The sequence below is a fragment of the Lathyrus oleraceus genome, chromosome 1 (assembly GCF_024323335.1).
Source record: "Lathyrus oleraceus cultivar Zhongwan6 chromosome 1, CAAS_Psat_ZW6_1.0, whole genome shotgun sequence".
NCBI classification, from domain to species: Eukaryota; Viridiplantae; Streptophyta; class Magnoliopsida; order Fabales; family Fabaceae; genus Lathyrus; species Lathyrus oleraceus.
In genome coordinates, this window is record NC_066579.1 from 424,611,610 (window position 1) to 424,627,300 (window position 15,691).

At 31.0% G+C, this 15,691-nt stretch overlaps 1 protein-coding gene across 1 annotated transcript; it reads right to left on the reverse strand.

Annotated features, from left to right (window-relative positions):
• Positions 1 to 5,344: 5,344 nt before the first annotated feature.
• On the reverse strand, positions 5,345 to 7,735 carry LOC127113766 (uncharacterized). The gene is made up of 6 exons (XM_051046505.1): positions 7,519 to 7,735; positions 7,127 to 7,374; positions 6,824 to 7,014; positions 6,223 to 6,484; positions 5,801 to 6,040; positions 5,345 to 5,485 (listed from the first exon to the last, which is right to left on the reverse strand). Exons 1-6 carry the CDS (start codon positions 7,733 to 7,735, stop codon positions 5,345 to 5,347), a joined length of 1,299 nt encoding a protein of 432 aa, XP_050902462.1.
• Between the last annotated feature and the right edge of the window lie 7,956 nt (positions 7,736 to 15,691).

Genomic DNA, 15,691 nt, shown 5'->3' on the forward strand with positions numbered 1-15,691 from the left:
GTCAACGGTGTCAGTGTGGTGAATAAGAAACGTTCCGTGCGGTACAAGAGTTTGTGGAAGTAAAAAGAACTTTCACTTGAGGGGAATATTGTGGACTCACACTTGAGGGGAAGTGTTGAGAATGTATCAAATGTGAGAAGTGTGGATAATCGTCCCACATTGGTTAGAAATATGGAGACTTGGACATTTATAAGTGAGATAACCCACATACCTATCACCTTAAGATTTTGGGTGAATATATGGTATGTCTCTCAGAAAGATGTTGCTTTAGAAGAACTCTCACAATGTTCAATGTACCCTAGTGAAAAACTCTCTCAACAGTATTATCTATCCGGATACGATTTATTGTTTTTCATAAATAAATAAATAAATAATCATAATTCTATTTGTTATAAATATTATGATTTTTCAAAAAATTATTAATTGATATGAACTGCAATATAAATTTATAATTATCATTAATTAATATATATGTTGTGCCTATAATTGTTTCGAAAATTTCAAAATAATTGTGTCAACTATGAATTATGTTATATTTTATAAATCAACGATTTCCAAAAAAAAAAAATCTTAAACTTTCGTATATGTTATCAAAGAAATCGAAAGAATATATGAAATTATTTTTCAAATGTATGGGTTTTGTTTGCATGGAAGTTGATGTGGATACAGTAATACATATTTCACCTAATTGATATTGAATATTGTTTTTGCCCGAGTCCTGCAAGTAAACAATGGTATGAAGTAAGCTTGCAAATAAACAGTGCATCAAATGAGAAAAACTAAGGCTGCATTTAATTAATCTTAATATAATATTAAGAACATAGTAAAGTGTTAGACATTTGGATTAATTGTCACATAAATTGTCTAAGACCACAACACAGTTTCTTTTTTTTTTTTTAATGTAAACTATCATGTACACATTTTATTTTATTCTGAGAGTACATTGATATAAGACAAAATTGTGGTAGAGCTTGGAACATTGGCATTAATCGGGTATAGTTTAAAACTTTCAGTATACATATATACAGAAATTGCCAAAGTCCATTGGTTTCATTTGTTTCAATTGTGCATATATAAATCATTTTGGTGTAGTAAGTCTATATAATTACCGTTCACTTTAAGAAAAATTTGTTCGTAATATTCTCATTATTCTTTAAGTGAAAGATGATCCTAAGATTTATAAAAAAGTAGTAGTTTCAAAGGACTCATTCTTTTAGACTGATGATATCTAAGACACAATGGATTTAGTAATGTCAAACCAGACTTGATAACTTGTCGATCTACCTAAAGGATCAAGATCTATTGATTGTGCATGGGTGTTTAGAAGGAAGTATCATAGTGATGGTACACTAAACACCTACAAGAAGATTAGTAGCCAATGGTTTTAGACAAAAAGAATGAGTTAATTATTTTAATACATATGCACCTCTAGTAAGGACGATGACAATTAGAAGTATTGTTTGCATTAACTTCTTTGCATAACCTTATGTTCATCAAATAGATGTCAAAACGACATTCCAAAATGGAGATCTCGATGAGGAGATTTACATGGAGAAACCGGAAGGTTATGTGCTTTTTAGTAGTGAGCAAAAGGCATGCAAGCTTGTTAAATCCTTGTATGGATTAAAACAAGCATCAGAACAATGACATCAAAAAGTTTGACTATATCATTGCAAGATTCACCAATTAAGGGGGAGACACATGACTTAAGGGGAGATATTTCAATCATTATCAAAACACAAATTCAAAGAGTTTGTCATCATTAAAAGGGGGAGGTTGTGAAGAATACATTGTATATCTAATTCAGTTTTGATGAAGACAAAGGTTGTGAAGAAAATGCTCAAAAATTATCATGCACATCAATGATGAAATTGATCAAGAAGGTTGAACATATAAGTTCAAGTGATGATTTGAGACAAGTGAAAATAATTAAGGCGTTCATTGCAATTTATATTATACTACTTTAAATTGCTCATAATTGCATCTCTCACTTCATCTAAAAACCTTCTTGCATCATCATGCATGATTATCTAAAAACTTTTTTCATCTAATTTTTGTTACAAGTGTTTGTACACAAAGTTATGTGAGAGTATTGTGATATTCAGTTGTCTCCATGTTGACTATGTGATTGATCATTAGCAACAAGATGAATGAAATTTTAGAAACAAAGAGGATTCTAACTTCCATATATCAAGATGAAAGATCTTATGTTAGTTGACACAATTTTGGGGTCAAAGTAAAGCGAAATAGTGGTGGTTATGAACTTTGTCAAACATACTATATTAAGAAAATGCTTGATAAGTTCAAACACTTACGCTTTAAGGAAACGATCACTACATTTGATCCTAGTGTCAAACTTCAAAAGAAGGCTGGAAGAATTGTGGCTCAATTGAAATATATAAGTGCATTTGGTTGTCTAATATATCTGATGCAATGTACTAGGCCCGACATAACATTTACAATTAGTAAAATGAGTAGATTTTACTAGCAATCCAAATGGTGAGCAATGGAAGGCCACCATTAGGATTTTTGGCTATCTTATGAAAACCAAAAAAATTGGTCTTAATTATGGTATATTTCCCACCATATTAGAAGGATATATCGATGCGAGTTGGATATCATTTGTTGAATATCATAAACATATAACTGAGTGAATATTTACACTAGTTGGAGGTGCAATTTCTTGGAAGAGTGAGAAACAAACATGTATTACTCTTTCGATCATGAAATCAAATTTTGTGGCTCTCGTTTATGCAGGTTAAGAAGATGAATAGTTGGGAGGCCTTCTGCTAGAAGTTACATTGGCTAACGAAAATTCATCAAAGGTGTTTATACATTGTGACAATCAAGCCACTTTACCTAGAGCATACATCTAAGTGTATAATGGAAAGTCTAGAAACATAATACTTAGACATTCTTTCGTGAAAAAAATTGATTAAGGATGTAGTCACTTCACTCATATACATACAGTCGATCTATTATTTGGCTAATCTATTTACTAAATCACTGGCAAAAAATTTAGTAAAGACTACCTCGAGAGGTATGGGATTGAAACTCATTGAATAAGAGTTCCAACAATGATAGCAACATAATATGAAGTTAAGAAAACCTTAACCTAAGATTCAATGGATAACAACAACTCGTTGATTTGAATGTTTGTGCAACATTATATGAAATTATTGACTATTACATATTGAGGATTGGGTTTTCAAACTCTAAATGAAGTTCAATGTCAAGAATATGTATCTCAAGGAAGATAGATACAATATGAACTCCGGCTATGTGAATTTCGATATGGTGTCATCTCAAAGTGAGAACTGGAGTATCTCTCACGAAAAATTCATGAAACAGGAAAAGCATGTGACCATAAATAGTGTTAGGCGAGAGATATAGGAGAAGAACCATTAACGAGTGTGTGTAAGGTAATGTCCTTTTAATCACAAGGGATGACAGTTCAAAGCATTACTACCTAACATTCCGATTAGGCTTTGTGTTGTCCTTACTAAGGTTATGTTCAAATCGAAAGATACTTAATTGTATTAATATTCTTTGTTTCCCTTTTTTTTGTCATTGATCTTGTCATTATTAGAACAAGTGGAGGATTTTTGTAAATTATTAACAATTAATAATCTTGAATGTATTCCAAAATAACAAGAAAATATGCATGTGAAGGTTAATTTTTTAATTCAAAAATAAGCAACACTTGTGAAGTGTTGTAGTAGGCAGTTTGCATTTTGAAATAGACAACACCCGTGAAGTGTTGCAGAATGCAAAATAGTACAACATTTGGTAAAAGTGTTGTTCTAGGCGAAACAATGAAATATTTGATAAAAATATTGTTGAAAGTGTGTGTTTCATCAAGGGTCGCAACTTGTGTGTTTCATCAAGGGTCGCAACTTTATGAAACACCACCACTTTGACCTATAAATTGAGCATTTCGTATTCAGAAAAATGTAACAGAAAGCCTATCCTCTTCACCAAAATTCCGTATTTTATCTTCTTTACATTCGAGTTTCATCGATCTTGTGCAAACTCGAGTATATGTTGAATTATCTTGGATATTCTTGTATAAAATCTAAGAAAATTCGAGAGTGTTTAAAATACTATAAAAAAGTGATTATTCACGATTTTAGTCTCAATCCATTTATTTTATATGCTTAAATAGTTTATTGGTCCCTGTAAGTTGGCATGTTTTTGAATTTGGTCCTTGTATCTTCTTTTTTTTGTCTGAGTCCCTATATCTCACTTTTGTATTGGTGTTAGTCCCTGGAGTTAGATTTCCATTAAAAAAAGGTGACTTGGCAAACATCGCATACATGGAATTGTTTTATAATTTTATGGGGATAATACATGGAAAACCTAGTGGAGGATAATTAAAAAGGAGGACTAAATCCAAAAAAAGACACAATTTTGCATCTCTTCTTCTTCTCTTCAAATCTTCGCCGCTTCTTCTTCTCTTCTTCCTTTGTCCAAAACTTCAAACCTAGTGCAGATTCAACCATGACAACATCATCTTTAGGTAATTTCTCTGAGTTTGAAATTCCAGTTTATGGTTGCAATAAAGCAATGGGGATGTTCATCTCAAATTCAACTAAAAACCCTAAAAGAAGATTCTAGAAGTGTTCTAATTCGGGATTAGGTTGCTCGCTTTTCATATAGGATGATGAAGTTGAATGTAACACATCAACTGAACATAAAAACTCAATCAGATGTAATTGCTCAGAGGTAGTTCAGGAGTTAGGTTGCATCATTAAAGATCTTGAAGCTAGGAAAAAGGAGAATATGAAACTGAAGTTGGAAAACGAAAGGAAGAAGACCAAAATGTTTAAGCTTTTGTTGACTCTTTCGTGGTGTTTGTTCTTTGCTTACCAGAAATGATAGTGATTTTCATGTTCATGGTGTCTGTAATTTATTTTTGGTTTTAGTCCTTAGAAGAAGGGTAGTTGTTTAATTTCGTCCCTGTAAGGATTAATTATTGAATGAATCAGAACGTTTGAAAATTTTAATTTATGTCCCTATATGTTTGTAGCGTTTTGTATTACATCCCTATTTTTTAATGTTATGTTTCTATGTCATCCATGTATTTCATGCGTTTACTTAATATTGTAGAACATAAAGACATATAAAGTTGTCTCAAAATAGAACAATGACACACCACACATAAACCATAAAGATGTCTCAGAATTACATAAAGTCAAAAGGCAAATAATTTTGTCTCAAAGTACAGCAAAGACACACCATAAATAAATAATAATGATGTTATATGTCTCAGAATTACATAAAGCCAAAGGGCATAGACTTTAGTCTCAAAATATAATAAAGGTGCAAGACACCAACAAGATGCTTATGGAGCCTTGTCCACATCCATAGGTTGTGATTGATTACTTCCTTCTCTTTTTAGGTTTTTGCATCTTAGGACCCTTGTCCTGCCACTTATCCTCAACTCCAATTTTCTTGCAACTTTTGGTTTGTATGTCTTCTTTTTCTGTAAAATATAGAATATTAGAGATGCAAGACATCAACAAAATAATTCCAAATCATTATGAAATGGTATATTGAACTTAACTGGTTTAAGAACTGTTGGATTGGTATAAGCAGGTGCAATAGGTACATCATTAATTGTTCGAACAGGTGCACTCAAAATATAGTCAGGTACATCATAAATTTGTGAAAGATGTAACAAGTTTTCACCTTAAGCTGGTGTAATTGGTGCACTATGATTTGGTTGACTTGGTGCAGACGCAACTGGTCTATTAACATCAATATTTGGTTGAGTTTGAGTTGCCTAAAATGTTGTTACAAGATTTGTAGCAAGCATTTCAAACTCAGGGTCAACATCAATTTGAGTTTCATTAGGTTGTGGTTCTTCCTGTGTTGCAGTTTGAGCTTCAGTAGGTTGAGTTTGTTCTTGTGTTGCAGTTTGAGCTTCAGTAGGTTGAGTTTGTTCTTGTGTTGCAGTTTGAGCTTCGGTGGGTTGAGTTTGTTCTTGTGTTGCAGTTTGAGTTTGTCCTTGTCCTATTATTGTTTTCTTTAGTTTTCTCTAGACAAACAAGTTAGAACATTAGTAACATATCAATGACATTGATAACATATGCAAAGTTACAGGGAGTCCAATACCTTTCTTTTTTTAGCTTCATGGTCAACTACTTGACTTGTATATCTTCTTGCATTATGGCCATGTACACCACATCTTGTGTAACAATAACTTGTTTGTGTTCTTACCTTATTAGGGTCCTCATCAGGTTCCCTTCTCCTCAGCTTCTTTCGTTGTCCAAGTCCTCTTTTATATGATGGAGGCAACATGTCTTCCATGTCAACCTCCGACCACATGTCTTGTCCCTTTATAGGACTTACATTATAACCATAACATTTCTCATAAGTATCTTTGGAATAATAGCCATCAACACAATCTCCAGGAGATTGGTTCCTAAAACCTAATGCAACGACTGGCTGTTTACAAGGAATGCCCACTAGTTCCCAAAAGCTGCATGTGCATGTTTTCCTTGAAGTATCCACAGTGAAACTATTCCTGGTATGTGTATGTTCGACTTGCCATAATGTGTCACCAGGCCAATTAGAAATTTAATTCCCTCCATGTTCCACTTCCTTATCCAACCTAAGTCTAGGTCTAGGCATTATCCTATGATTCCACCTATCAACCTTTTCTCTTAAGTTGACATTCATATTCATGAGATATTTCTTATCCATTCATTCTTAGTTAATATTGGATTATCTCTTGCCACTAATATAGTGTTATTAAATGCCTCATATACATTATTCATAAGAACATCACATCTAGGATAAAAATAAAATTCATTCTTACACATTGAGCTCCTTCAATTCTTTCATCTTAGCATCCCAGACTTGGATATATGTGGCTTTTTCAGCATCCATCATTAAGTCTCTAATTTGTGTCCCTCCACCAAAACTCTTTTTGAAATTGGCATATAAATGCCTAAAACAAAGTTTGTGTTCTACCCTCTCAAACAATTCTTCAAAGACATGGATCAAAACCTACAAAGTTAGGGATGAAAACCAAAAATAATTAACATAGTTAGGGATGAAAACCAAAACATATTACATAATTAGAGATAGGATCCAAAAAATATTGTAGTTATGAAAGTACCTTTTGTTGGTCAGAGATGAAAATCCACCTCTTTTCTTGACCAATGTTCTCCAAAAGCAAGGTAAGAAACCACCTCCATGATTCCTTTGTTTCAGTTTCACATACACCAAAAGCTATGGGATAATATTGGTAATTTAGATCTCTACCAACTGCAATAAGAAGAGTCCATCCATACTTAGTCTTAAGATGACATCCATCAACTCCAATGAATGACATATAAGATGTTGTGAAGCCTTTCTTAAGCCCATCTAAGAAAAAATAAAAGTTGTTAAACCTTGGTTGTATTGTTGGTCCAACCCTTGTTAGATTAATTTTACAAGTGTTCCCAGAATTGACTCTCATTAACTCTGTAGAGGATATCCATAAAATGTTGTATTATTTTACTACATCACCTTCAATAAGAGCTTTGGCAATTTGTTTGGCCTTCCATTCCATGCCCATAGTTACACCAATAGAGAAGTTACTCTTAATCCCAGAGACAATATCACGAATCTTAACACCATCTAAAGATGCCATCTTAGCCGCCACCGTTTTTGCAACCCACTTAGAAGTGGCAGAACTATTATTCAATACCCTACCACACGTGTGTGTTCCAACCCATTTCTTCATTCTATATGTGTGCTTATTCCCAACTTACAAATTACCCTTACTCTAACTTTGTCATTTTTCACATACTTTATTTGTCTCCCATTTAATACCGACCATTCAGTTATTGATTTTTTAAATTCTTGAAGTGATACAAGCTCTAATCCCATTTTGAATTTGTAATTCTTGTCCAAATTTTGCATCTTAAACCTTGGATATTTTGGTTCCTTCTCCCCATTAGAAGCATCGGGGTCACTACTACCAAGCTCATCACTAGCATAGTTGATGATCATCTCATTTACCCCTTTCTTCAACTTGATTTTCAATAACATCAAAGCAATTATCCAACCCAAGAGCCCTCTCATCCTCACTATCATAAAATGATAAACCATCAGCTTCAAAGTCACTATCACCACTGTCCTCCGTGTCTTTAACCTGTTCAACACCGCCAACATTAACTTTTTCAACCTGTTCAATATCACCAACATTAGCTTCTTCAACCGGTTCAACACCATCAATATTAGCCTTTTTAACCTGTTAAGCACCACCATCATTGTCTTCTTTAACCTGTTCAACACCACCAACATTGTCTACTTGAAAATCACCTACATCAACTTCTTCTGCATTGCCTTTATCTTTATGTTCAACATATATGTGAACTGCACATTTCATTATCATGACATATTGATATACCTTATCAGTATCACTATCACTCACCATTCTACTATACTTATGAGCATTATTGTTATACCAACGTAGCCAATACTTTGAATGCTCAAGCTCAGTTAACTCTTTCATGATACCTGTTGCTTCAAATAAGCTCCACCTATCTGGATCTATTTCTACTGCATGCTCATTTCCCCTGTGTAATATACTAAACAGTCCCTATCAAATCTACCCTCGTAATGAAAAATCAAACTGAATTTCATACATGCAAGTTTCAAGAAGACACAATGAACAGAGTTGACTCACCGATAGAAGGAAGAAAGAAGATAGTATAGATGAGATTGAGTTTCGAAGATGCGATTGTGTGTTACTAGGTCATAAAATTAGCATTTCGTCATCTTCGTTGCTTCGTCTCCTCCCTCCCACAATCTGAGTTTCTTTTTTCTTCCAACATACAAAACTCTAATTTACAGGGACTAAAAGCAAAATATATTTTCTGAACAACATTGTATTTTTGGTGGGAAATAAAGGAATATCCACGTATGTAAATTGTTGAATATAAAACATATATAAAACAATTCAACGTGTGCGCCGTTTGTCAATTCACCTTTTTTTAACACAAATCTAACCCCAGGGACTATCGTCAACATAAAATTGAGATATAAGGACTCAGACAAAAAAAAGATAATATAGGACTAAATTCAAAATTTTGCTAACTTATAAAGAGAAAAAGACTATTTAAACGTATTTTATAATTAATTTTCTAACAAAATATTCCTAAATTATCCAAGTGTCTTCATGCATGTTTATTTTCACTTTCAAAACAAAATAAAATCAAGTTTTCCTCTAATTTTTCATTTAGTAGAGGGAAGGGTTTCGATGACTACATTCTAAAAATTATCTTATGATGTGTGTCCTTTTTTATTTATGTTTTTTCCTCTTCATTTCTTGAACCATTGATATGTCATGGCAAATTTATCCGACTTGTATTAGTCCTCTAATTTTAATTATAAACCTCTTTTATATAAGAATGAAATTTCAAAAATCTAATTAAAATGACTGTCATCATTAAAAAAGAGATTGTTTAAAAAAAATCCTTATTTGAATTTTTAAAGATGACAAACATATATTATGTTCTTTAATTATTTTGATCTCGTTATAAATTCACCTATGCATGTGAGGATGTTATTTAAGATTTGAATTAAAAAAAAATGCAACATGCATAAATCTCACGTATCATACTATATATATAATTGGAAAGAAACTAGCTAAAAAGTAAATATCTAACAAAGATCTAGACAACTCAATATGAATGAAACACAAATTAAATGATCTTACAATAAAGAACAAATTTACTCTTTCAAATACTGAAATGACACTAGCACGACTCTCTTCAAGCCATCACATCCCTAAAGGCTACTTACAATCAACTATCCCCTAAATGTCACTTTGTCTCAATAATGTGAAAAAATACTATGGTTAGAAAGAACGTTTTGATCAATTTTGTGAAACAAACAACATATCAAACTTTTACCTTAAAAAGAATGATCAATATAACAATGAGTATTTGCAATGCGATTTTGAACGATTTTAACGTTAAAAATCATCTGAACTGTCAGAAAAAAATATGTGGTTCGATTAAGTTTAGTTGACTTTTAAATATAAAATTGAATCAAATCAAACCAAACTAACGTGATTTAGATTGATTCGATTTTTTACAAGATTTTTATTGAGTCATACATACACCTATAAAAAATAACATAATTTTGTGTTTAATCATTCATACATTATCAAATAACAACGAAACACATCATATTTAAACAAAAACTTTTCATTTAATATAAAAAAAATCAGATTAAATAAAAGTGAAATAAAAAACATAAAATAGTAACATAAAACAGTATCAACACCATTATAATAAAATAGAAAAACAAAGGAGATGGGAGATTAAAAAGATGGAAAAAAAAAGAACATAAGAGATATGAGATTAGAGAAGAAATGTACGATAAAAACTTATTTGGAAGAGAGAACACTAGCATAAAAGTGAGAAGATGAAAAAGAAAGTATATAAGAAATGATAAATTAGAGTAGAAGATACGTGACGTACAAGGTAAAGAAGATGAGGAGAACGTGAGATACTGCTAGAAGATATTTGAGAAGGTTGAAATTGAAACCCTAAATGCGAGTAAAAAAAAATATTCGTAATTGTAAGGCTAAGGTACAGTAGGTTTGGATTTTGGGTTGGATGTGAGATTAGTGAAGTTTGGGCTGTAATATAATTCAGTTGGTTTGGTCTAATTTAGTTTGCAAAATATAAACCGCAAACTAAATCAAACTGCGCGGTTTTTTGTTAAAAAATTACTCAAACACATTCGAATCAAATGCATTTTTTTTAGTTTCAATTTAATTTGGTTTGATTTGTATGATTTGTAGTTTTCTATTGGGTTGCTTCGGTTTTGAACACCCCAAACTATATATTATGAATAGTGTCTAATGCCTCTTTTATTCTCCCATCTTATCTTCAAGTTCTTCATCATCTATTATTAAGATAGATTAAATAACATCGCATATATGTTAAAAGGAAATTGTAATAATGGCGAGACTATCAAAATACATACTATAATTGATAAAAAAAGTGATCAAGAATGATAGTGAAAAGAAAAACATTTTGAAGCTAAGCACCATATAGTGAAAAATATCACAAAAGTGTGAGAATCGAACTAACCTACATTGATTGAACCAAGATACTTTCTATGTGTGATCTTTTTTTTTATCGCATCTCTTTGCACTCACTAATCACACAAAAACATTGTTTTTATTTACAAATTAATTATAAATTTATGGTAAAAATAAAATTAACTAATTAACCCTTTTATTGCCAAGTCTATATTGCGTAAAATAATTTCTGAATTATAAGAATAATTTTTTAAGTGGTCACAAATTAATCATCTTTCCTTTTTGTATTCACTTCTACTTTATAAAAAAGAGCATGCACATGACTTTTATAAAATTGAACTATCTTATACTATTTTATTTTGTTACATATGATTTACGTCATTTTATAGGTAATATGTAGAGCAAAATATTTCCAAGATTGTGAGACATTCTTTCTCGACAAGAACTTGTTGTGCGTTGAGTGAATCTTGCGCCTGATTGAAAATTTGTTGCTATATTCTTCTAATCATGTTTTAAATGTTTTATGCACTTTTTAGAATATGGAAGTTTTCCCAAAAGATTGTTCACCAAGATTAAACGGATTAAATCAAATATGATAAAGATGCAACAAATCAATGATTACAAATTAACTTAATGAATAATTGTTTCTTGCGCTTGCAGGATTGTTCAGCCGAGTTCTAAGATGAAAACTCTAATAGGCTTTAAAGTTGGACCTTGTTGCTATTTAAGGAGGAGTTCTCCATTGTCAAGACTCGGACCTTGAGAATCTAGCAATGTGTGTTTATTTGTCCGAGTCATTTTGTTTTATGTTGTAATACTCTATTCGTAAGTCTTATTTATATGTTAAGGGATATAGTAGTTTGAGTTGTGATTTGTATAATCATTCTTGATTTATTGTAAATGTCCAAACACTTAAGAATTGGTTGAGAAGAGGTGAGAGGGCTATCATATTCAAGGGGAGTTCTTAATAGAAATTCACGGGTAATATTAGGAAAAATGATATTGAACTAGAAAAGTTTAAATTAGACCAATTTATATTTTTCAATATTAACAGTGAATTTCTTTTCTTGGGTTAAGTTCTTCCAGACATAGATGACTTTACACCAAACTGTTAACTTGTGTCATTTTACTGATTTCGTACTAAACTTATCATATACATTGTTACAATATTGTATCTAACATCTTAAGAAAAACATTTCAATTTCTTCCACTTGTTTTGAATAAAATTTTCATTTCATCCTTATCTAGTTATTCTTATAGCATTGACAATAGATTCATCTTCCTTCTTATATTTTGTCTTATTTGACAAATAACTTTCTTTTGAGTATATAAATATTTCAAATGTTTCACACCATTTTCATCTTTAATCTTAGATGATAAATACAAAGTAAATTTGATTGCATATGCATCCATGTCCAGTATTGGCTTTAATTCATCATCACAATTTAGCATCCATTATTTATCTAACAAAGAAACTAAATAAAATGGTAAAAAGGAAGCAAAGGGGTGTAACAAAATATAAAAAGGGGTTAATAGCTTGATTTATTTTATGTTGATTATATATATATATATATATATATATATATATATATATATATATATATATATATATATATATATATATAATCAACATAAAAATAAATCAAGCTATTAACCCCTTTTTATATTTTGTTACACCCTTTTGCTTCCTTTTTACCATTTTATTTAGTATATATATATATATATATATATATATATATATATATATATATATATATATATATATATATATATATATATATATATATATATATATATATATATATATATATATATATATATATATATATATATATATATATATATATATTTGTGTGTGTAAAAAATTAATGGAGGTAACAAATGTTCCTAGTCAATAAATTTATGGTTAAGTAGAAAAAAGAAGACAATAAAGAATTTAAAAAAATACGTCGATGGTCTTTAACATCATGACCAAAAAGGTTTAATGTTGGAGCCATGAAGCATAACCGATCTAACCACTTTAGATGTCTAAAGTCACTTTTAAAGTGAGACATTTAAAATATATTTTAATTAAGTCACTTTTAAAGTGAGACATTTAAAATATATTTTAATTTGTGTGGACGACAAGAGTCAAAACAAAGACCAAAAACATATGAAGTCTTTTTTACCCACTCTACTATGAGTATATCCGTAATTTATATGTCATATATATATTATAACTAAATTTAACTTTATTGAGACTTTTTGGGGGACAATATTTTGAGGCTTAAAGTCCTTGTTTGGGGGTCGCATTACCCTTGAACTGAATTTTCCATGAAGAAACATAAAGTTTTTAATAGCTAAGGAGGAGAGAACATTGTAGAGGGACTCATCAGAAAAGTGTTTGGTGCAGAAATATAAAGAAAGTCTTGTGAGATAATTTTATCTACTGGTCAAAAAATACATGTGTGCATGTTACCCTTGCAAGGACATGGGTACTCATTGACCTTAGTAGTTTTTTAACAGTTTATAAAGGTTAGGACTTTCCCACGATGGTGAGATGCCATATGCGGTGGTTTTTGAGGTCCTGCTCACATGAGGTGAGAGGACATGTTATGCAAGCATGTTGCTTTAGGTGGTGAATGTGTAAGTGGTGATATGTCATTTCTCCCGTTGAGGGAGAAGTATATATAAGGGCCTTTTAGGCATAGGGTTTAGGAAACACTTTGAGACAGTATTTTCTCCCCCTTGACTATGTGACACCCTAAACCCCAATAATTTTTTTTATAATATAACATACGTTGCGGAATAAGTTGTTATAAAATCAATATGGTATCACACTAACATAGATAACAAGGAAAATAATCATAAATTAGTACCTGATCAAAGCATAACAACGAACAAAATAATTCAAAGATATGAATCTCAACCCCGATGTCACAATATCATAGCTTTATTACAATTTAAACTAACTAGATAACTTAATAGTTCCACAAAACATAACCATAAGAGAAACTAATGAATTGGTCTTCTACACCTTCTTCCATCAAGCACTGCAAAACGACTACTCTTCAATCTTGACATGATAATACTCTGCACATAGATTCACATTGAGAAACATAGCAACAGAGGTGTGAGACTACATTCTATAAATTAAATGATATAATAACAGCAAAGGGCAACAATATCATAATATATCGTATTTACACAATTCCTACCACATCACGTAGATTATTCATACCACATCAAATAGATTCATACAATATTACACAACATATACATGAATGCTTATGAAATGGATTACTCATATAATTCAATGCATGTGGTACTATCACTGAACTCATAGCTTATTTTCATGAGTTTTAATAGATTAGGAGGATATATGAGCTACGTTCCGCACTACAACACTCTCTTAGATGTCGGTAGACATTAAATGTCTAGAAGTACATGTGAGCTACGTATGCACTACAATATCATTTGCTAAACTCTACTTCTAGGAGTACATGCAAGCTACACACATATTATGACACTCTCCTAGACTTCTATAGACAAGCAATGTCTAGAAGTACATGTGAGTTATGTTGTACTACACACTCTCGCTAGACGATACCTACTCTGATATATATGATGTATGAAAAGCAACCAAACATTAATTCCATCTGAACCTCCAAACCATAATTAATACACTGGTTCTTATCGAACCTCCAATCGAATTCAACATTGATTCTATCAAATCTACAACATAATTCAACACTGATCCTTTTCGAACCTCCAGCATAATGAAACACTAGTTCATATCAAACCTTCAACATAATCGCCATATTATAAAGATTAGAAACGCTTAAAACAACACAATCTAGCATAAATTCACATATATTCATGGCAAGAATGAAAATTGATAGAACCAATCATTTACTAATCAAAGGAAATTAGATGATGATGAGAGGGATCTTAACCTAAGATTATGAATAATCATCTCGTAAGGGAAATTCAAATGGAAGTTCATCAAATTCGGGGTTCAAGGTAAAATCCCACTACCCTAAACGCCAAAATACTAATTCATAGAAAAATCTCTCTCTTACCTCGTTAGTGCAAAATTTTCCCTTCGAGTTCCTAACAATGTTAGAAATACTTCCTTGCACAATCTTTATATCTTTCCCGTTGGTGAATTGAGTCTTCCTCTTAGAATTTTGGAGAAGAAGAAGGAAATTTTGTGTATTAGGGTTTGTGTCTCTCTTTTTCTTCCTAAAGAACACATACTACCTTTTTCTTTCCAACTCTTTTTTTTTATAATTAAAATTCTGAAATCAATCATATTTATTCTCATTCATTCCCCTAAAATTATGATTTATACTAATTTGACTTTTCCACTAATTTTACCATTCTAACTTCCTTTTTCCAATAATTCCACCAAATTCCAAATTAATTAATTCTAATAATTCATATTCTTAATAATAACAAAAATTCTTTAATAATAAAATAAACGTATATATTTTCTTTTTAACTATTACAATAATAAGAATAATAATATCATGAAACACGCCAAAATTGACTTATTAATAACAAAATAAAATTTGAATAAAATCTAGGGTGTTACAACTCTCTCCCACTTATTAAATTTTTCGTCCTTAAAAATTTACTTGAAACAAACAATTTTAG